The 24,263-nt window shown below is 38.4% G+C and overlaps 1 protein-coding gene and 1 long non-coding RNA gene across 2 annotated transcripts in view; both read left to right on the plus strand.

Annotated features, from left to right (window-relative positions):
* TRPM6 (transient receptor potential cation channel subfamily M member 6) overlaps positions 1–11,992 on the plus strand; it is an 85,490-nt gene extending 73,498 nt beyond the window's left edge. The window contains exons 38-40 of the mRNA XM_064642882.1: positions 3,515–3,621; positions 4,486–9,003; positions 11,656–11,992. Of these exons, the coding sequence (XP_064498952.1) occupies positions 3,515–3,621; positions 4,486–4,607 (229 nt within the window). The 3' untranslated portion in view covers positions 4,608–9,003; positions 11,656–11,992. The remainder of the gene's footprint in view (positions 1–3,514; positions 3,622–4,485; positions 9,004–11,655) is intronic.
* A 7,345-nt stretch (positions 11,993–19,337) lies between these two features.
* On the plus strand, positions 19,338–23,461 carry LOC135407662 (uncharacterized). The gene is made up of 2 exons (XR_010426959.1): positions 19,338–19,888; positions 20,879–23,461. It is a non-coding gene; the product is annotated as an uncharacterized LOC135407662 (long non-coding RNA).
* The last annotated feature ends 802 nt before the right edge of the window (positions 23,462–24,263 follow it).

Consider the following 24,263-nt stretch of genomic DNA (forward strand, 5'->3'; position numbering starts at 1 on the left):
GCAAAGGCATTTGCAATGGCGAAGTGTGACCCATATCTCTGTGACAGTGCATTGTGTCTTGGTTTTATATACAATATCAAGATAAATATAATACATCTGTTTGGAAAGTATGCCTGATGCTTTGACAATGCAGACATATCCTGACCTGATGTAAATCAATGTAAGATCTCACCTAGTGGACATGTGATAAAATGATAAAGGTATAATGTTCGTAAAAAGATTTCCTTTAAGAGCAGATGTAATTGAGGCACAGCAACAAGCTTTTAACACAGTGCAGTCCTTGCAGATTCCTGTATCCCCCAAACATTGAGAAGACTTGCCACATAGGCAGTACTCTGGATGCTTTCTTTAGCATATACTATTTGCCAAATCCACAACAAAGTGCATGAGAGTAAAGTTTTCAGTAACATTAAGTGCAGATTCAGAGATGAGGAAAATAGTGTTCTGAGTTTCAAATTGGAAAGAACTGATGCAATAGACCTACAAAGAGAGATGAGAGAAAAGGTAATCAAAAATCTCATTACAACCATGTGAAGAGGAGTCAGAGGTGCTAAGTCTCTTAACTCCCCTTTTTGAAAGCTCTCAAGCAGATAGTGATGGACTGAAGTTTTTACTGTTGAGTGGAGACTATGATCTCTGAAGCTACTCATTAGCATGTGTTTTGAAGGAAAAAAATCTATTGAATTTCACCAAACTGTGCACTTTCAGCCAAAGAATTTCCATTTGGTTTGCTGCCACCAGACAAAACATCTGTATGAAATGAACTTCTACTCTACAAATCTACACAACTGAAACAGGTGGATTGGAGGCTAAAACTGCAAAAATATACCGAATAAATTACTTGAACACCTCCCTGGAAAGATGCTACTTGTCACCAAGCCCCCACAGTCCTTTACCTTCCATTGATAAAGCCCTGTAAATATCTTATTATCTGCTTTAAACATTTTTGCTCTGGACTATTGAGGAGCGCTCTCTGCTTCAGCGCAGTCTGTGTAACCTGCTTGGACCAATGTCATACAATCTGGTAGGCATTTATGGAACATAACTCTTAAGTAAGGTTTAGCAGAAAAGGAGGAACATGTTTTGGTTTTTTTCAGTCCATTAGCTCACATTAATGCACCTGCTTGGGAAATAGAAAAGCTGGGCTCAGTATTTCTCTCTCATTGAAAAAACAGGCAAACCTTGAATAACCAGTTGAGTGACCCAAACAGTTTATCTGGGTCATTCCTGGCTTTACAGGTCTTGTATAGACAAATCTTAAAGTCTTCCAAGGATGACCTTACAAACTTCCCAGAGCATCTGTTTTCAATAGTTTTATATCATGACTGTCTGAAAGAAGTTTTCTGTTTTTCTTACTGAAATGTTTCTTTCTGGTCCTGTTTACTGTCAACACAGAGAAGAAAAAAATTCAACAAGTCCTCTCCTCCAAAGTTTTTTTTATTCGTTTGTTTGGGTTTTTTGTTTTGTTTTATTTTTTTCATATTAGACTACCCCCTAATCTTTACATGTCATGGTTTCTAGGCTGCTGATCATTTCCAGTTTATCCCCATATTTCTTGAAATAGATTTCCAAACTTAAATGCAGTATTCCTCTTGAACTATTGCCAATACTGGGTAGAGAGGAAGGATTACCCCGTACATGTTACAAAAAATACACCTGTGAGAAAATATCAATCTGTCTCGAGCTATTTGCTGCATCTCGCATGGAGTAATTTTAGATCAGAGGAAGCATCAGAGAGGTTGTGTGGCCTTGGAATTAGCAAAATCTTCTCAATTTCCTATACTCGCTCAAGCAAATACTTCAGTACATTCTATTTCTACTGGCATTTCACAGATTACAGCAAAGGATATAAATGATTATATAGGATCATGTCATTTAAAGTGTATATATGGCACTTGATTAATAATTTACCTTTTGCCTTGTCTGATGTGTTAATTTGCATTAAAGCATGATTAGCCAAGTCCTTCAGAGGATCCAGGAGACATATAGTCTCTAGTGTCTGCCAGAAATTAAAGAGATACTAAGTTTTGTATAGTAGTTTTAGCCAATCATTGCTTTTCTCCTGTGTGAAAGGGAAGAGTTTCATATTTGAAAACTGCTTTCTTTAGACAGAATATATTTTTGCTGGTGTGAATTACGGATAGATTTGAGAGAGTTAAAATCTTTTCCTATAGCTTCTCAGAACTGTAATTGATTTCAGATTTTAAAATGTGCTGTTTCCACTCTGCATATCATTAAAATAAAACACTAGCATTTGTAAAGTTTCCTTGGAAGTGTTTCTTGAGTGCTGTGTTCCATAATGTCTAGAATGTCAATTAAATTCTTGAGAATAATGGTGGAGCGATACTATAATTAATAACACTGATCTTTCAGACTACATTAAGAATCTGTTATAATTATGTGGTACTTCTAATACATGTGTGCTTATAGCTTGCTTCCATTTGTAATTGTGACGGCTTCATTCAGAATATGCAGTATGCTTTCACAAATGGGTTCCCTGGCAGCATTGTTGAATTGGTCAGTGTGACCAATTGTATGCACGCAGGTTCCCCAGATATCAGGCCACAGCTAAGGATCTAAAAAAAGTTTATTTCCAGAAGTCAAACCCACTAACAAATACAGTGCTAATTTACACCAGGCAGATGCAGAGTGCCTGTTCTCTTAGTGCCTTTTACTACAAAACCTTTCATATGCGCAATAAAACCCCAGGCTGTGTTGTCCCCTGTGCTTTATGGCCTGCCTGGCACCCCTGTGGGGGCCTCCAGACATGTCTGTGAGAACACTATCTTTTCTTGTAACAAGGAGTCAGCCTTCCTGGCAGGCAGAGAGAGTGACACACATAAAGCTATTCATGGAAAAAAATCTCCCAGGCAGCAAAGTTTCCCTGAGCGAACACTATTTTTTCCCTCCTTCTTCTGAAGGTTGTTCTACACTTACAGTCAGAGCATAGATACATGGAAATGAGCTCAGGAAGAAGCCAATAAATTTTAAAACTTCGCCTATAAGCAGCGTACTGTGGGTTTGTTTTTTTATTTTATTTGTCTGTGCTGCATATTGATGTGACTAGGGCTGTGCTTGCTTTTGCCTTTCTGTTTTTAAATAAGGTTAAAATAAGTCCTTGCTAGTTCTGGTGTGTTCCCAGGTGCACACCATCAAAACTGAAACCAAACTATTTACTTGATGCAACAGAGTCACTCAGATTATGGCATACATCATCAAAATGCCATTGTGCCCAGATTTCCTTTGAGCATTTTAGTAGGAACTGCTGGGTCTGTCCTTGTCTCCGTTTGAGAAAAAGAGAAGTAGTGTGGGGTATGTATAGGTTAATATTTTACAGGAACTGGCAGGTTTTTTGTCTCAGAGCTAAGAAACTTGTGATGTATATTAATCTTTGATTGCCTTGTTACAAAGGGCTAACTTATCTCTCATTTAAAAAAATAAAAACCATTATAATCTCCCTCCCCTATAATATCTACTTTATTTTGCATTCATTGATTTTTAATATATCTTTTAGATCTGGAAAAATGGTATTTGGACCAGCAAACCTAGGAGAAGGTGCAATAAGAAACTTCATTGCAAAGCATCATTGTAACTCTTGCTGCAGGAGGCTGAAACTTCCTGGTATGCCAAGTAAAAATTAATTTTTAATCTATGTACAACTTTTTAAGTCCAGTAAAAGTAAAGGCCTAGGTGTGCTATAAAAGCAAGAACTGAAATTCTGTTGAGCCGAAAGCTTATGGTAGGCACAGTCTTTATATGCAAAGGCTCTTTTGCCTAGCATGTAAGGGCTTGAGCTCCCTAACCCAATGCTGGCATTCAGCATGAAAACTTCTCATTGAATTGGTTCTCTTTGCGAAATTTAGCCCATTTTTCCAGTGTCATCATTACAGATAACATCAGTAATTTTTGGAATAAGAAAGAGTAACAATAGAAAAATTGGCAATGCATTAGCTGGAGAAAACTCACTGGATGTTTCCTGGTCCTGCAAAGGGTATTATTCACTACAGCCTCTGCTTAGTTGTTCATGTTATGTTTGGTAAAATGTATTTCTGTTTGATGTGGGGCAGATTTTAAAGACTCAAAGCCAAAACAGATTGCTTTCTGGGTGACTTTCCAGGCACCAATTCTTTTTCTATAGGGAAAGCTCTTTCCTTTCAGTGCCTGTATGGAGTAATAATTGCTGTTTGATTCTGAAACAGAAACTGCAGTGTTATTGGTTTTGATTATTTGTATCTGTGGCAGCTAGAAATAATAGAGTGGAAAATCAGCTGAATGAATACAGTCAGGGAAGGTTTATTCATATCGGCTCACACTATTAAGTCCTCCAAGGGCTCTCATGTCCCTGGTTCTGATTTGCCCTGCTGCAGATTTTCTTCCTCCTGGAAACAGCAAACAGATCAGTTATTGGGTTGGACACTGCTCAGGGAGTATGTAGTTTTCAAATGTTTTCTTGGCTGCATTGTGGAATTTATTTTCTTGCCATAGATTTGAGAAGAAGTGCCTACACATTGGAAATGGACGGTCCATCCTTTGAAACAGAAATGGAAACAAGCACCAGAGGAGCTGACAATGCAGATGAAACTTTGGAGTATGACACGCGACTATGAAGCAGTGGCTCTGAGGAGAGCCCATGTGTTTGCATGCTTGAAAACCTGCCCATTATCACTGCCAAGGGGCAGTCCAAAAGCACAAAATGCAGATGTCTGAGTGGAGCATCTATCTGCCCTTGCTGGACACTATAGGCAAGGAATAAAAAAATTAACTTTATTTACTCCCCTTACATGCTTTATTGCTGGTCTTTCTTGTGCAGGTCAATCAATTGCAAGGAGCAGGTCACCCCCTAGGTAGATGAACTGTCCCATCAGTGCCTTTAGTTTTTAAAAGAGGATTATGGTTCCAAACTCTGCTTTCTTAGGAAAATGACTTTGACAAGTTTATTTCCAAGGGGGAGTAATTTGTTGTTACTCTCTACTCTTCAGTAAATAAACGAATGCATACACATGTGCAAATAATTTAATTTTAGAGTCAGAGCCCACTCAGCCCTATGCTCACTGTTCCTTGGGCATAGAAGGAAATTCCAGGAAATTCCAGAAATATTCCTCTTAATTGTTGATTTTGATGCAGACACAAACCAGGAATATATGAGTAAATGAATTAGTTATTTAAACAATAGTCACTGATAAAACAGGTAGACTGAAAAGATTTATAGAAACTTCACCTTGAATTCTTTTCACATACCAAAAAAAATGAACAATGAAGGGGCAGATTACTGGACCCTCAAGCATCGTTGACATTTCTCATTCTGAGCTGATGAAGTAGATAAATCTATGATCTTTATACAAACGTAAAGAATAATCTTGAATGTGATTTGACTTTTAGGACTTGCCTTTCTTTATATTATTTTAGCTTCTGAATGTTTTAAAGTTGCAATTGGAACAAAGATTTTAGAAGTCACAAAAAATGGTATGTTCCATTTGGTATTTAATTTGTCAATGTCAGGTTTTACATAGGACTGTTATCTAACAGTGGTGCAGTTATATTTGGCAGCATCTACATCTGTTTCTATTGATGTCCTCTGATTTTAATTGAAGTTCAGAAAGCAGAAAAATCAATTATGTGCAATATGTAGAAAATTTGTGGAAAAAAGACTGAAAAGAAGTGCTCAGCAGAAATTTTTCTAATACAACTGGTGTTTTATTACAGATCATATGTATCATTAAAGCATCTTTGTACTTTTTTATTGAGTAGAAACACCTAATGTTCAAATGTCAGTCACTAGAAAACTTTATGCTTGAATAAGAAACAAAATCATATTTCTACCACAGTTGACAGCAAATTTTAATATGTAAAGGGGCTTTTTGTTATGATCTATGATTACTTTGATGTATTTAGTAAGTGTCTACATATACATGGGATTTGGAAATTACATATTTCCAGTTTTTATATTGATTATGATATTAATGATGGCATTGAACACTATGTTTAGCTGAGATGCCTGCAGTTTCTGAAAATGTTCAGAAGAGATTCCTATTGCTTTTTTTCTTCTTTGTGAAAATAGCTTTTTATAAGATAATTTTAGTGGAACCCTCCACATTTTCACCTATTAGATTATACTTTTCATTTTGCAAAATATATATTTTTCTTTAGCCTTTTTTTGGAAGCAAGTCAATCTATCAGAAGACTTAGCTTGTCTGTGAAAGAGATAGTTTAATTGCATCTCTGTTAGACTTATGGTGAATTTTGGTCCCTTTGCTCATAAGGTAGTAGCTCTGCTTCCCATGGTTATCACCTTAAAATCTAACTTCAGGGAGATATGTTCTTACATGCATACATATATACTTTAAAGACAGAACTTTCACTAAAGAGTCTCTAACTGTTAATATGCCTTTAAATTCAGTTAAGTTAAATGACACATAAATACGTCTTTAAAGTCAAGGATGATTTAACTCCTGCCCTGATACTGTTACTTTCTTCAAACATGACCTTAAATTCTGAACACATATATACTAGACACAAAAAATAAACTCTCCACCAGACTGGGCATGAGCACCTTTCTTTTCTTTTTAAGTTTTGAAGGTATACACAAACCACACTTCGGATGATCTTTTCTTGGCAACTCTCCTGTTGCCTTTAACAGTGAGTGGCTTCTGCATTCATAGCAATATTTGTGAGAATTCTTATGACATGTAGCTCAGTGTAGATTACTTATTCCTTCTTGTAAGAATCTGTCAAGGTACATATTACCTTCCACTGAAATAGGGGATCCTTTCAAGGTAATAATCTGTGTTACAGTCTAGTTTAGGTATACAGTATTTATACCTGTACAGTATAGTACAGGTATAAATATGATTGCTTTAATTTTGTTCATTGTGAAGTATTAAGGGGATGAAACAAGAAAAGGAGGCATTGCAAAGTCTTCCACTGTGTATTTGTATCCTAGTTTTTCCATGCATGGAGACAATAAGTTGAAAAAGTCCAGTGATTCTGCTAGTTAATAAATTATGCTTCACCTTTCTTTTTGCATTTTTTGGGAGGGCTGATTCACATTTCACTAAAGTGTAGATTTGAGTATTTGGTTAAAGACCACCCTCCCCTCCCAATTGATAGTTCAGTAATAAATTATAATGAAAATAATTTGAAAAAAATATTTTTATTTCTTTTGAGTCCTTGGTGTCTTTCTTTCTACAAATCCTGTACATTCTTTAAATTGTTTTTTTGTGTCCAAATAGTGAGCTTGGATTGGAGCCCATGCCCACTGAACACATGAAAAACTCCCAACAGCCTTTAATGGGAAAAGCAACAAGCCCCACCCACACTAAAACTGTGGTATATGTGGAAGGAAAGTTATGGAGGTCAGGGGTTTTTTTGCAGCTGCTTGACAACCAGTGAGGAAGAGGAAAACTTGTGTGTCAAACCATAGGATTTTCGAATTATTAGTTTCAATGTTTGTTGATGCTGAATAGCACATACAGAAATTTATTTTATACTTCTGGTGGGTTCAGGAAAAAAAAAGACCTGTTTACTTAGTTCAGATAAATTATGCAGTAAAGTTTTGAAAAAACAAAACAAAATAAGTCAAAACCACTGGAGTATTTATATGCTCACATTTTAATATAAGCTTAAAAGAGCTTACTTGGGAATTCACTTGGGATTATTCAAAGCAAAATGTGTTTCTGGCATCTGCTGCACTGGACATGTAGCTTAAACACACGAAAAATTTTCAGAAATTGAGAACCTCATACTCAGGAAGGCTTTTTTAAAAATTGTGGTGTATTTGAGGTTATTCATTTATTGTTAGTGCAATAAAGTCAAAAGGGATATTACATCTGTATTTTCTAGAAGTGGATTTGTATTTGTTGTGGTTTTGTCAATCTGTTTCGTACTGTTTCAAAAGAATAAAAGAACATTTTCAAAATGTTTCTGTTTCTTGATAGGTATAGAATGAAATAATATGTTTCTGAGCACTAGGGGAAACAGGTGAAAGTAACATACAGAAAATAAGTCAATTATTTTTATTTTTAATCTCAAGGAGCTGATATAAAAGAACAGCATTCCATGAACTTAATTGTCAAATCTGTTATTTTACGTCATCTACATTTTACATCTGTTTTACATTGTTAGGATGCTGATGCCAGTCCCTTTTTGTTGAAAAATTGTTCCCAGAGATAAATAAAAGCCTGTCTGGAGTGTCCTGGGCCTTCCCGTCAACTGTGGTCACAGTAGAGTTGTCAGCCCTGACCTTTTTGCTAGACCATTTGCAAGATCTGTTATTGCTTTTCAGCTTTTCTTTAGTGTATTTGTCATACCTCAAACTATTCTGGAAGAGAGTTTGATATCCTAGTTTGTGGTACATATTGCTGGGGAAGAAAAATTTCAGACTAAAACCAAGCAAAAGTTATTTTTCTCTTTGTTATTGGAGTGTGTAAACAGCTGTAATGCTCTGTTCATTTACCTGCCTGGCATTGGTTCTGTTTGTAGGGACAGAACAAATAAACCAGTGTTTTAAAATAACCTGGGTCCATTTAGATGCTGATATTCAGTTGTGATAAAGCACTTAAGTTCAAGAAGAAAAATCAGGGAAAAGTCTTGCAGAAAAGAAGTGACTTTACTGCCTAAATATCTAAGTTTTGATTTGGCTCCCTGCCAAGTCCTGAAGACCCAGGACAAAACCTCCAGCAAAGAGTTAAAAGAGAAACAAACTATTAAAAAAAATCCAGACTAGCCGAACTATATTAAAATATATATGTATTTGCATATAGTACAGTTATATACAGTTGAAATACTATATACAATCCTAAAAGGGAATGGGAAAAAAAGGGACAAAAAAGGACAAAACCAAAACAGATATGCACAATCAAAAACTCAGAAACTAGCGGAATAAAGAACTAGCAAAATGAAATCTCATCACTTCCCTTGAGAAAAAGCAGGACAGCCAGACCCGGCCCAGCACTCTCCACCTCACGTGTGGCAGACAACAGGAGTCACTGCAGGCCTCAGCTCCAGGTAAGCAAGACCAGTGCAGGAATCTACTGTTCCCAAACCTCGTCAGAAGAGAAGAGAAAGAGGTCTCTCTGACCGGCTTATTTATACCTCAGTTTACGTAAAGGAGTAGCGTGGAATACTTCCTTGGTCACTTCCCTAGTTCCTTCCTGCTTACAAGCTGGTCTCCAGGAAGGCCTAGACTGAAACTATCACACTAAAGAAAGTCTAGCTCTGTTCTTTGTATCAAGGATTTAGGCAGATGGCTAAAACCTTCCATTTCTTGGGTTGTCATTGAAAAAATAAGATTTAGGTTTGACACTGTGCAGGCAGCCCAACCTACCCATAGCTGGCAGAATGGAGGAGGAACTGAAAGAGTAGGAGAGAGAGAGGAGGAAGAAGAGGGGAGGCTGGGGAACAGAGAGCACTCTCTGACTTCTGAGCTTTTCTCCTGCTGTTTTGCCTGACTGAACTCTCATCCCAGAGATACTGCCAATGTCATCTGTTTCTGTGGTGTGTAGCATGAGCCAGGCTCTACTACAACATAGAATGTACCCAGGAGGCCTTGTTTCAATAGGTAAATGTCTCACCTGATGATGAAAGAAGAGATGCTTCTCCTCAGATGACCCCTGCTATGAAATTTGAAGTGTTATGTGACTTCTGAAAATGTCTGAGCAGCAAATGGTCAGGTCAGCAACTGATCAAGGAGACCAAGGGAAGTTTAGAGTGGTCAGCTAGAATGGCCACAAATTACCCCTGTTCTCCTAAATGGATTTAAGGTTGGCCTCAAGTGACCTTAAGGAAATGTGGTCTGGATTAACTTCAGGTGCCCTCTGGGCATCAAAGGAGGCCAGGGTAACCCCAAGTGATCATTTGGGATAGCTAATTGCAATTAAGGTTGATCTCAGATGACACGTGCAGGTTAATTGGTTCTAAATTGGATTTAAATAACCTGTTGAATGAAAATAAGGACCAGTGTGACCCTGGGCAATTTACTGTCTGTAAAGGTGACTCCAGGCATCAAATGAGTGCAGCATTGACCTCAGATGACCCCAAGCAGATCATTGGCTGCCATGTTGTCCCCAGGTGACCCCTTTTGTCTAATTTGCTAGCATGTTGACCTCAGATGAACCTTGGGGCTCAAACGTGGGGCCAATTGGACCTGGTGTGACTCCCATAAGTAATTTGAACTCATGTTTACTTGAATTGATGTGTGCCACAACCATGAGGGTTGACTTCAGATGACCATGCAGTGAGAGTTGCATCTCAGACTGAACTCAGATGATCTTAGGCAGGAATCAAGGTCTGTGATTGAACTCTAATGACCCCTTGGCACCAAATGAAGGGCAGGTTGAACTCAAATGACAAATCAAGCAATTAATTGGACCTCAGGTTTACCTTAAATGACCACTCGACACTGAACAAAGGCTTCACTGACCTCACATGAACCCTGACAGACTCTCTGGTTGACCTCAAATGAAACCTGACTGTTTAATTGCATCTCAAGCAGACTTTAAATATTTGCCCCTCCTCCAAATGAGAAAAGTGGTGACCTTAAAGGACCTCTGTTGAGGTAATTGTATGTCAAGTTGACCTCAGATGATCTTAGTCTCCAAACAATGGCCTAGTTGACCTCAAACAATGCCTTGCATATAGAGGGGTCTCATGATCATACCAGATAAATCCTACTCCAGACAGGTTAACTGACCCATCAGGTTGACCTCAGATGACCGTACAGCAGTTATTTAGCCCTCAAGTTGATCTCAAATGACCTTCCTGATTAGCGATGGTGACCTTCAGTGATCACAGGCCAGTTAATTGATTCTCATTTAGCCTTTAATGACCCTAAGCAGTTACTTGGATCTCATATTCTTCTCAGATGATATTTACAGCTTCTATCTGTATTATAAGTTGATTTCCAATGGCTTCTTACATGGAAATGGGGACTGATAATCGGCCTCAGCGGCCTCTGTTTGGAGTTACAGAACACCACTGCCTGTCTCAAACACTGTTAAGCCCACAGAAGGGAGGAATTTGTGACATATAGGTGCTAATTCCAGGCCTGACAGGCCTGGTTAGCACATCCTAGTTAATGTATCCGAACAAAATTTCCCCACTGTGATTGTGTGACAAGAAGCAATTGCTCATATACATATCACTGGTCAAACAAAGACCAGCTCAAGTTATGGGACAGCATCTGCAAACACCAATGGCCACAAAGCTCCCCAAATACACCTCTCTGGATACCCAGAATTTGGACTGCATAAAGGTCATATTGTTGTCCGGGTTTTAGGACCTATAGAATGGGTAACAAAGCTTGGGAAGAAGGATGTATCACTCATAGTGGATACAAGGAATGCAGAACTTACCATCCACAAGGATATTTAGCAGAGCTCCCAAGATAAGGAAGAAACTAATAAAGCCAACTCACAACTGTGCTGAAATCAGCTCTGTCTGGGTAAAAGGTAATTCTGGCAGGGGGAGATGGCAACCACTGACTCATGGCCCACTGATCCAAGAAATCTACTGATTTAAGTGAAGAGAAAGATTGAGCATGCAGACTAATTAGCATGAGAAGTGAGGGAATCATTAAACCAATAGATGATAGAATACTAATTAATAAGCGAACTATGTAACTAGTAGCCAAAAAGTATTAATTCCTTTGTTTGCTAAAAGGTATAAATGGCAAGAAGATTGGATAGTCAGCGGTGGACTTTGCGGACCCAGCATCTCTCTCTGCGCCAGATGTACCAACAGAAGAATGAACTGGGTTCCGCTGCCCCACCACTGAGAAGCTCGGGGGGAAAAAGGAGCAATGGGATGCCGCTGGATCCACGAGTAGTGACTATCTTTTGCTTGTGCTATCTCTCTCCTTTTCCCTTTCTCTCTTTTTCTCTCTTTCTCTCTTTTTCTCTCTTTCTCTCTTTCTCTTTTTCTCTCTTTCTTCTTCTCCCTTTCTCTTTCCTCTACACACTTAATGTTACAAAATAAAGTCAGTATTGTTGAACTGGCATTTGCTCTCATTTGAACCCTAATTTAGGCAGAGGCATCTGTCACTAATCAGATCATAACACCTCTGAATAGACAAGTGGCTCTCATGTTGATGTCAAATGACCTCAGGTTGCAAAAGCCTGAAACTACCCCTAGAGATCTAACTGGATCTCAGGTTCATGTCAATTGACTTCTATTCACCACACAAGGACTTAGCTGATGTCAAATGGTACCCTGTCAACTGTTTGCATATCAAGTTGATCTCAGATGACCCTAGACAAAATATGTGGGGTATTTTCACATTGAATTCATACTTAGTTAGACCTCAGATTACCCCAGTGAAATTCACAGTATTGAAACTAATCTTTAGATGCTAGGCAGGAAATAAGGATTGTGATTGACCTTACATGTCTCCTTGAATAGATTATTGTCTCTCAGGTTGACCTGAGATGACCCCTGGTCAGGTAATGGGAATTATCTGAGTTTCAATGACCTTTGTGCATCTAATTACAATTCCCATTGACCTCAGACAATCTCTGGAGAGCAAATGATACCCAGGACCATCCTTGGTTCATATAAAAGTAAATGAGCTCAGTCTGTATGTGTCATTTGAAGTTCATCTAGTTCAACTCTCTGCACAAAGCGTTTACAATTAGATAGTGTTCACACCCTTTCCCAGGTAAATTTTGCTTTTTTCCAACAAAGGAGATTTCACAATTTTTCTCAGCAGCCAGTTTCAGTAATTGATCACTCTTGTTTTTTGTTAATGTATCTAATTGTAATTTCCTTTGTTTCAACCTGTGTCTACTGCACCTCTTGCTGTGGGGCTCCTAGAAGACCCTGGCTACAATTTGTGCTGGCTTCACTCATGCCGGTAATGTATTTCTTGTTGCTAGCAGCTCCAATTGCCAGACAGTGTTGAAGGTCTGATGTCAAGTCATGAAGCAGAGGCTACAGGTCAGGGTCTAGCCATGGAGCAGATGCTGACAAAAAAAGCAATCTCAAGGGTCTCAGCTCCCAAGATAAGAGGCAGCATGAATTCCAGGCTGTGCCTGAATTCCTGTGCTCAATCTCAGTTAATCACTTAATACAAAAACAGGTAAGTCCATTTTCATGGTCTTTGTTCAAGGCAGTGCAGTTGTACTTGACTGCAGCTAACTGCTCTGTATACAGATATGATGGGAACTGATCTCTGTTAATCCCAAAGAGCAAACTAAATCTCACAATAGCTGCCCTTTACTGACAGCTGTTGGGGAATAATTTAGGGCTGGTAGCTCAGTGTGTGAGCTGCAGGTTGAGCTCTGGGGAGCAGAAGGCTGAGGCTGAGCCCAAGCCCGAAGCAAGAGGCTATGAACTGCTGACCGTTTGCACAAAAAAGGAACTGTGGTGCTGGCCAGGTGACTGGATACTCGGAGACAGCAGGAGCTCACAACCCCCAGACTTTACCATGCATAGACTGTAAGGGTACAAAAGCCCAGGGTTTCCTTTGTTTGGGGTCCTTCCTTGGATGCTCTCAACTCAAGCTGTTATTTTGTTAGTTATTGCACGAAGATTAAATTCTTTTAAGGATTGGGAAATTGGAAACTCTGCTATGGGTGGGAAACCTAGGGTCGAGTCAGTAAGGCAACCTGGTCTGACAGTGTGAATGTGGTGAGTTTAGCTGCGAAGGGGCCTCAGTCCTAGGTCAGGTAGAGCAAGTGTGACTGCCAGGGCGGTTCCTGGATGGTCAAAGAGGGGAGTTTTCTTACAAAAGTTGTGGGGAGATCTGTATCAACATGTTACTTCAAAGAACCTTAGATCACAGAATTTGTCAATGTTTGTTCTCCTTTATTCTCCTCAGCAGAAGACTGAGGTAGTATTTCACCTGAATATGTCTTTAAGTGTGAAAATTTTCATTTACTTAACTTTATTTACTTCCACTACCAAACTGTGGCTCAATAGCTGACCTCAGATAATCCTCAAGCAGCATAGGTAATAGATAGATTGATATCTGTTGCATCTGACCAGCAATCTGGAATAATAATTAAATTATCCTGACAAAACTGGAAGTTTTTGTGCAAGTAGATTTAGCAACATGTCTACATATAAAAATAGGTCAGAAATTGTCTCTGTCTGGGCACTACACATATTTCGCTAACTTTTGGATGTTCTTTTTCTCTGAATTGAGTCAATGATTGATATTGGTTGAACGTTGAACCACAAACAAGCATTGACCTCCAGATACTCAGTGCTGACCACAGATGATCTAGTCAGATCCAGTGAGAAAAGTCTTTAGGACTTTATGTAATCACTCTAAGGATTGTTAGTGATAGGACATTTCAGCTAAATTGAATATAACTATTAATTTTTACCAGTGTTTTATGGGTGGCAAACTGTGACAGAAATTGCGCTATGGGCTCATGACTCCTGAGCCCAAATGTGGGACACAGATTAATATTTATTTTCATATTGTCCCTGAATAATTAACTGAAGGAGTAATTGACCTCATATGAGTCCTTTGTATTGAAGAAGTAAATGACCCTGTTGCATCCTAAGCAGCAGAACAGTGCAGTGACCCAACTGTAGATTGCATCCATAACAATACTAGAGGTGGTGACAGGATATAATCTCAATTAGTGCCCCTGCTCTCACATCTGGATTTTGAGATTTAAAATACGCCAGAGTGTTGAAACTTTATGACATCTGAACAGTAGAGCCTGGCAGCTCTCTCAGTAATGTCTGAGCAGCAAAACATGTTGGAGCTTAATCTCATTATATTGACTAGGACAGGTAGTCTGCAACTAATTTCTTATGAACATTAATACGAAGCCAGACCAGGTAGCTGCAATTCCTGAGGTCACCTGCCCTGAGGCAGGCTGTCTGATGACTGGCATGTGGAGTCTCTGTCCTACTCTAGTGTCTCACTGCAGCTGAAAACTCAGCATTTCAATCTTCTGAACTGAGGACTCTCAAGATGTCATTGCTCATTAAGGACATCATTTTTACACCATTTACATTAAAAAGCAGGCCTAAAGGAAGTCCACAACTTTGCCATTGACTTCAGTGGAGCCAGGATTAAAACCTAGACTTCAGTGTTCAAGTAAAATATCTGCCCCTTTAGCTGTCTAACCCTCTCTCTGAACTTTTCCTGCTGTTTACCTCTCCCCTAAGACCCACTTGCATTCATGTTTCTTGTGTTCTATCAGAATTTCCAAAAATTTCCATCATTCACTCTGAAGAAAAAATACCTAGTGAAGACACAATAATATCTAAACCAGAATATCTAACTCTTCCATTCTAAAATGTAAGAGTATCAGAATTACTTAGCTGCTTAAAATACTTTCAGTGGTTTGTCTAATACAACCTTCAGAATCCAGACTAAATCTTAATCTATTAATATTGTATTAACTTTCTACAAATCCAAACATGAGATTAACTTAATATTTGAATGATGGAAGAATTTGTTGTGAAGTACTGCACCTCTTGATTAAAGAACAGAATTACTTTCCATTAGGTAGATTCTTCAGAGGTATTTAAATACAATATGAGTATTTCTGGCAGAATCACTGAGGTTCTCTGCTGCTTGGTCTGTTAATTATACAGTAGGTGCAGTCTCTGTGATCCACTCTGCACGAGTGCTAGTGACTGACCATCTTTTGTCAGCTGAAACTGGCCCTACTGGCTCATGTAGACCTACATGATTCTCTCAATTGTTTTGATTTCAAGACTAGCCAACCTAGCAAAACTTTTATGACCCCTGTGTATTCTGCATAAGTAAAAATAGCCTTACCATAATAAAACCGAGCCACAGAAAATCACAGGTATCTTCAAGCAAAGATATAGTCCTTCATCATAAGCCTAAGGAACATCTATATATTCCAGCTAGAAGTGCAACAGGTGGTACCATCTAGAAAGGACAGCACAGTCACAATATAAAAAAATATAAAATATTCTCTATTTCAGAGAACATCACCCAGTTTCAAGCCAACTTGTATTTATTACCTTGATTTGTATCAGATATGTAAATCTTTTTCTTTCCTGAATTCAACAACATTCCAAATATTTTGTCAGATGTCTTGCATTGTATGGTAGATTTTCACCCAGACAGAAAGAAAAGCTTCTACTTCAAGTCCTGTTAGAAGCTTCAACTCTCCTATGTGTTACATACTTGACTAACACTTCCTTGGATTTTAATGTTTCCTTTGCTTTAATAAACTTTTACTTATGGAACACCAATCGTGTTCTAGATGATTCAAGTGTAGTCTGATGTGTAGCCACTGCAAAAGACAAGATCAAAATTGCAAAAATATGCCTCTCCTCAAGTTAGATGATTATCACTCCTCACACACATCATCAGCTCTTGTAGTTACTTTACTCTGACAAGTATATTACAATTATAGGACTCTCACTGCAAATATGCCTGTGAAGAAAAGCCTTCTACTGTGCCCTAGTGTGTAAGGTAGTGTGTGGAGGGCTCTGATGTACAGATTAAATTTGTGTAGACACATCTATATTACTAGCTTTTAAATGCATACTAGATCACTATGAAACAAATTGCATAGGCTGTTTCAACCCAGAATGGATTTGCTGTCTTTTTCCTCTGAACAAATGTGTATACTAATTGGAAACCTTTGAGATGCCAAGGGAGAAGTCAGACAGCTGGCTATTTACCCTCTGTGTGCCAGCAAATTTCAGATAATTACTTTCACTAGCATACATTCTTGCTCCCATTTAATTAATATAACAAAATTATTTATGTGAATAAGGATGAAATTGTGCTTTTTGTGGCTTTTAAATGTTGCTCCAGATCCATGGAAGCTTCAAATATATTAGCACAAGAATAGTTAAGTTTTGTGCTTTTCTCCATCAACTGTGTTTGAATACTAGGAGGAAGAACTGGAGACCAGCATTTCAGGGCTGCACAACTGTAATTACTGCACAGCCACTAAATATTTTTATTTACTATGATTGATGGCCATTAGGTGGGTATCAGGCCTTAGCTTCCTTAGCGGGTGGCACTGTTATAATAGAAGGCTTACTCTTGCATCTCTTTATAATTAATGGGAGGTATTTAAAGGCTCTTCCATAACCTCCCTTACTAATCTCCTTCACTTCAGTCTCAGACTATTACTCTTACCCACAATCTTTGTTTTATATGGTCCTTCATACCATTCCTTGCCAGCTAGAAATGGACTAATATGTTGTACGGGACTGAAAAAAAGGAATGTAATCCTTAGCAGGCAGCATCATTTCCTTTGTCTCTCCTGAAACCTCCCTTGAAATTTCTTTCTCAGCTGTTTCATTGGGATTGCTATCTTCCAGTCAATACCTGCTGTAAGTGCTCTAACTCTTATTACAACAATATTGGTACTGTTTTCTTGATCAAGCTGAATGTAAACTCTCTCTCAGGGTCAGCATCAGAATGTCCCACTTGCTCCTGTGAAACAGGATCATTTACCATAGGAATGAAAATCCTTCTATTCAATGTTCCAAGTGTGACCAGAATGTTAATCAGCACATGAATGCTTTACTTTGGTAGATATCAAGCATTCTCTCTCTGTCCTTTATGGAATGGTGTACCTTGAACAGAATCCTTACTACAGGTAGGTCTACCTACATGACCTTCTTTTTGTCAAGCCCCTTAAACCTGAAAGGAGCAGCATACACAGTTCCTTCCAGAGCACAAGAGAAACCTTCGCTCTCCAGGAAATCTGCTTTAGTTAAGCCAACACCCCGGTAATAAACAGTGAAGTACCCATACATCAATCATTTCATGAAGCTTCCACATGCTTTTTTTGCCAGATCTCATTACTTTTTTATTTGCCATTTTTCTTACTCTAAAACTGTTGTAAATAAGGCTTTAGGATCAAATTGGTCTCTTCATGCATGTAAAGCAGGAGTAGCACATACTGCTCTTCATTTTCTGCTGAAAAATATTAAAAATCTGATGTACTCCTCATTACAGATTGCATTTAAATGCCCAGGGAGGAAATTTCTACACTCAGATATTTATGGTAGGACCAAGTGACTAAACTATCTTTTGCTGGTATCTCTGTTCCATAAGGGTAGACAAACTAAACAGCCACTCTTTTTTGAAGTAACACAGAGGGTAAAAAAGCACTTTTTCAAACAGAAACATGTACTGTTCTCTGGCAAAGCTTAACCTTTTGGTTTGATCTCTGTTTACTGGAGTGCTAAAACCTTTTGTTCCATTTTTAGGATCAGGCAGACAACTTGCACAGTGGTTGCGCCTGATTTCCAAATATTGCTGCTTATGTGAGGTTGGACTTGAACTATGAGAAAACTGGATTACGTTTTGGCAAATCTCATATCCCATAGCTTCTTGGCACTACATCCACCCAGGACTGTATACATAAACAACTACTCCAATAGCTTAGAGTTTAGATTTTTGTTTTTGTTTTCTTATAAGTAAGGAGACTCAACGGTACCAAAAAAAAAAAGAAAAAAAAAAAAGAAAAAACAACAACAACAATAAAATTCCTGTCACAGGGGGTTTTGGAGACTCTTATGTCTGTTGTTAGGAAATTAGATTATAAACTGCAAATTTGGTGTTTTGCTACATTTGGGTACAAATCCCTTCTTCACAGATTAATCCACCTATAAGAGAGTTTATGGCCCAAGGGCTTGGGAAACTCTGGACAGGGAAATACGAGCTTAAAAAGAGATCTCAACCTTCTTCTCCTCAGAAAACGGAAATCAAGGGTACAACAATGACATCTAATTGAACCATGTAGGCTTCACAACATGGAATAAATTATAGACAGTGCTGGTGCCAGCTTTCCAATTAAGGAACTGTAAAATTACCTTTCCTTTAGCAAGCATGTGTCTTACCAAAAAAAAGGAAAACCAAACAAAAAACCCCTAACAATACCACCTGCAGCCAAACCTCAAAACCACTGCAACGCCAAAAGTCCTGATGGATGTTTATTATCTAATTGAGGAAAAGACCAAAAATATATGGAAATACTAAGAAAGCAAAGTTTGTGAGAAGGGGAAAGGTGAAGATCTTTTACTTCCAGCCTTGCAACATTAGGAAGCACAGCCTCACAGTTAGCTAACTCCAGCTGAACCTAAACCCTTCTTGTCCTGTAAGCACGTCCTTTCATTCAGGGACATGCTAAAGTAAGCTCTTCTGATGTGATAATAGAATTTCTGTAATGGTTGTATTTTCAGATAAATTTACTCCAGCAACTTTCAAAGTGGGGCTACAGTGGTTTTTTTGGAGCAGCTGAAGCTTTTTGCTAATGAGCTCTCAAATACAATGTATAATACACAAAATAAATAAATAAATAAATAAATAACTTTTAAAGAGCAGCTGGTAGGTGTGAAAAACATTTTTTTTCTTTCTTTTTTTTTTTTTTTTTTTTTTTTTTTTTTTTTCCCCTGGAACTTTCCCCTCTCAGTAATTTTTGATGTCTTTACATCCTCTTCCTCTCCTTGGAAAAGCACGACTGATGTTCAAACACAGACTACAAAATGTCTTATAGAACTATATGAAGCTTGTTCAAAATACTGTCAGTCACTTCCATTTTCCAAGCTCAAGCTTATGCGAAAATGTTTTCTGTGCATGATGGTCTCTGCATCCATCTAATGAACAGAGAGAGAGTTCTACTCATCACTTCTTGTTATAAATATGCACAATTTACTAGATTCTGTATTCTATTTATTTTTCTATCTTGAATTTGCAGTTGCATGAATTTTACTTCATTACTTAGTGTAAAGTCCAAAAATGCAGACATTAATTAGTTATTTCTGACTGTGTGCCCTCTGTTCAAACGATAAGACACAAGGAATAAAATACTTTTATCTTCTCTTGCTGTTCCAGGCCATGCTGAATTAGAACATCTTGGGAAAGAGAAAGGCTTTTTTCCTCTGTCTCAATCCTGAATTCCAGTCCCTACCTACATTCTGAAGTCAGGTTAGTAAAAGGATTATGGTACCAAGCTCCCATGCTGACTCTATGATAGCTTTTCTTTGAATTTCTCCATTATCTGAACAGCTCGGTTTACCAAACCTATTATCCTTCCCCCTTGGTTTTCAAGCTGAGAAAACAAAAACTACTTCTTTAATGGCCCACAGATTGATGATTAACATTTTACATGTCCCTGGTAAGGCTGGCAAGTAAAACAACTGCTTTTGGACAGTGAAAATACTGGAGAGAAGGAAGCAGGAGTCAACCTATGTTATTAACTTGTACTGCTTCATTAATCACAATCTTTTTTTATTGCATTGCTCAAAGCCAAATCCATTCTACTTCTTCAGAATGATTTAGATCAAAACAAAGTGCTCTTAATGCACCTTTGACATCTGGCTTAGCAGCTGGCTACTGCTAATATTGCTCTTAATAAATGTCGGGAGCCACATTTACTGTGACCATTCTGATTTAAGCTACTGCAGAGGGCAATGAATTACCTTAAAGGAGCTCTTCTGGAAAGTCCTAAGTTTTATGCTGGATCCCCTGCCAGCCTCACCACTTCATGAGTATGAACAATCAGACAATTGAACTGATTTGACTTTGTCACTCCTGGAGTTTCATTGCCTTTAACCTTGGGATGTAATGATGGTAACGCCATGCTAAGTGCCTCTCCTGTCAGGGGGAATAGGGTTTGTCGGCTCAAGTGGAGCACCCTTTCTTGTTAGCTGAAAACCGCTCTGATTCGCAGTGAGGGGGAAATAGATTGAGCATGATTAATACCACTGTGAATGCAACCTATTTTCTTTCAAGGCTTTTGAAGGTGATAGTCACCCAGAAGTATTTATTTCTTTATTAATTGTAAGCTTATGACTAAAAAGACTGGATTTAGTTTGGTTTTTTTTTTTTCCTTATTTTTTCCTGCGAAATTCTTTAATGTCTATTGTAGACTACTAATAACATCAGCCTAAAAACCTTGTTGTCTCTTGTTTCCAGGTAAACTTGGTTTGAATATGGACTGCATTAAATTTGGGGCAATTGTTCTTCTCTGATGAAGGTCCAGTGAGAGGAGAGTTTTGTTTTCCTAGCAGTGGAAGGTGAAGAAATAAGAGCTGGCCAGTGAAACTGTCTGTTCCACATTTGCGGGGACATATGAGAGTCCTCAGCCTTCCAGATACTGTGCTGTCTACTTTATTTCCTAGCTGTTTTCCTGTGCCCTCTCATGCTGTTAAATGTTTCTGACTCTGTGACTTGGAAAGAATCTAGGAGATGGGATGAAGACAAAACTGAAGTTTAAGCACCTTAGGAGTCTTTATGATGACTTGGCCATTCTCAGACTAAAGGCTTTCGACATAGGCATCAACTTCCTCCATAGATGCTGTGGTCAGAAGAGGCCATTGTATGCTTCCATTCGGATCCACATGAACCAGAGACTCCTGCTCAGCATTGCCCTAGTTATTGAGCAGAACTACTGCGTTCATTGGCTCATTTTGGCATCTGCAAGGACATTATATGCTCTAGGAACAGCCTCTCTTGATATAGTGCAACCTAAAAGCTCTGACTGGTACTTCCTAGCAAATCTTAGTGTGAGAGATGACGAGGGCTGTGTTTAATTTATCAGTCTGTGAACCACATGGTGTAGGGACCAGCACACGTTCACTGCTGCCATTCCCACAACCAATAACACCCAGAAAAGGGCTCATGGATGCTGGTGACCTGAGAGATTTAAATGCCTCCAGTTTCCTTCATCAAAAGATTAGGACCAGAGACAAAATTCTTATATTAGAGTTAGTGAGAAGAATGAAAGACCCTTTGGGACATGTTGGTCCAAAAACTGCAATTCATCTTTGCCCACTGAGAGAGCAGGCAATGCTGGAGAACATAAAATGGTGGAATTATTAAGGCTGAAAAAGACCTTTAAGATCATTGAATCCAACCATTAACCCACCACCACTGTGTTCAGCACTAAACTGTGTCCCCAGATGCCACATCCACGTGCTTTTTAAGTACTTCAAGGGAACGGGATTCCACCACTTCCCTGGGCAGCCAATTCCAATGACTGATCATCCTTTCAGTGAAGAACTTTCTCCTAATATCCAATCTACACCTCCTCTGGCACAGCTTATGGACATTTCCTCAACCTCTCACTTTTTACTTGGGAGAAGAGACTGACCCCCACCTGGCTGCAACCTCCTTTCAGGTAGTTGTAGAGAACAATAAGGTCCCCACTGAGCCTCCTTTTCTCCAGGCTAACCACCACCGGCTCCCTCAGCTGCTTCTCAACAAACTGAAAAACATAGGGAAGGAGGAACAGTGTTGTGACTTATTCAGGAATGTTACACAGTCTCCCAGTGGCATTGATGAGCCAAACCTGTAGCTGAGTTACATGGCACACAGTCTCTGAGACCAAAGCATTAAACAACTTACCCAGGTGTTTCCATGACGATCCAACCATACTGCCTAGCTACTGGGGCTGCAGCATATGCATGGAGGTATTCAGCCAGATGTGATGAAGTGAATGTTTCTTCTAATGTTTCTTTTAGTTTCAGGTGAATGATGCTATACACTCCTATCTTTATGGGCTATCGCGGCTGCAGCTGAGAAGCAGGTCATTATGAAAACTACTTGATGAAGTAACCTGAATTTAATAAGTAGAATTTACCCCATGTTCAGTAAATGTTGTTTCAGGGCCTTCTGTTTACAGCCCCCTTCCAAGGCTAAAAAGCACTGCCACAGGGGCAATTACACAGACCAACACTCTGAAAGACTTGTGTTTGATCCATGGGCTGGAAATACCTGCTTAATCCAAAGTTTTCAATAGCTACGATCAGTGATAAAGAACCATCACATGGGATGATGAAAGATGATAAGATAAAAAGTTTTCCATCTGCTCTGAATGATTGTTTGGCATCATACTAGTCTTCAAGCTGTTTGGCCAAAGGCAGATGAGCAATAAAGTTCAGCAAACAACCTTGGTAAGACAGAGGCGTTTTTTTATTCACTCTGTGGGTTTGTGAAGCTGATGTCTAGATTTCAGTGGGAGGCCTTTTTAGCTTAAACAGACTGAATTTTTGCAGAAAATCTTGAACGCTTGGTAGCAGCTATAAACGTTTATAACCTGCCATTATTTTATTTTACACTTAAAGTTATACAGTTGCTGTATGCATTTGTTTAGGGAAATCTTTATACTCATATGATAATTTTCTGCACCCAGTTTCATCACTGTCAAGTAAACCTGCTGATTTCAGAGTAAATATGGGTTAATATTCCTATAAAAGGATTGCTCTTGACTCAAAAATGTCAACACTTTCATGTTTCCTGCAATTATATTACTCTGCAGTTTACTTACAAATGTTTTCTAAGGGAATCAGGAAAAAAAAATAAAATTGAAATATCTATTTAAAAAAACCCACAATGATGATATTTGAGGCATATGATTGCATGGGTTCTTTTTCTATTTAATACTCGGAAAACACAATTTCTAATGGAAGAAAATGGATTGGTCCTATGTGAAGCATTCCTACCTTCATCACTTTGCTGGAGACAGGATGAAATAAACATTTTTACTGTGAGTTGAGACTAGAGTGTCAGTGACTTTTTATGTTGCAACAATGCTCCATACTGGAAGGAACATTACAGCATTACATCGCTTGTAAAACAGCCTAAAAAGATATTGGCAAATGCTTTTATTGCCCCAAACTCAGCTAACAGAGATCAGTCCTTAGCTTAGGTATTTCGAGTACGTAAGTTTAAAATAGAAGAATTGGAGTTATTGCCTGTGCTTTTGATGCAGGCACTCGAAGGGCACATTTTGGTTCACCTTTTGTAATAAATATTGAGTTGTATACAGCCAACAAATGACTGAAGAAGTTTAAACAGAACTTCTGTCATTGGTCTTCTGTGGTATGTGTTCTGATTCTTAGTCTTTCTATGGAATACCATAAAAAGACATATCATTTTCTTTTAAATTTAATGAAATATTGCATCATATTTATATAATTTTCTATTACTTTTCAATGCCCTATTCCTTGGAGGAAAACCGTGCCCATGGGAGAGTTTTAAATGCTAGATCTAATTCTAATTGCATTTTTTTTTATCCTTTTGACCGTATACACTTTTTTTAGCTTCAGTCACAAACGCCCTCAAATTGTTTTTGGCATATCACATCTTGTGTAGGGGGCTTAAGGTTCAACATGTCTGAAAGTGCAAAGCATACTTTCATTGCACTCACTGCATGTTATCAAATTAAAAGAAAATTGACAAGTTTAGATTTCCTTTTTCATAGAAAGATTTTGAAATCTATTAGCTTGGTTCACTAGTGTGTAGAAGGCATGATATCTCTGCTTTGCTAGTGTTTGAAGGAGGTGTTAATGATGCATAT

The sequence above is a fragment of the Pseudopipra pipra genome, chromosome Z (genome assembly GCF_036250125.1).
Source record: "Pseudopipra pipra isolate bDixPip1 chromosome Z, bDixPip1.hap1, whole genome shotgun sequence".
NCBI classification, from domain to species: domain Eukaryota; kingdom Metazoa; phylum Chordata; class Aves; order Passeriformes; family Pipridae; genus Pseudopipra; species Pseudopipra pipra.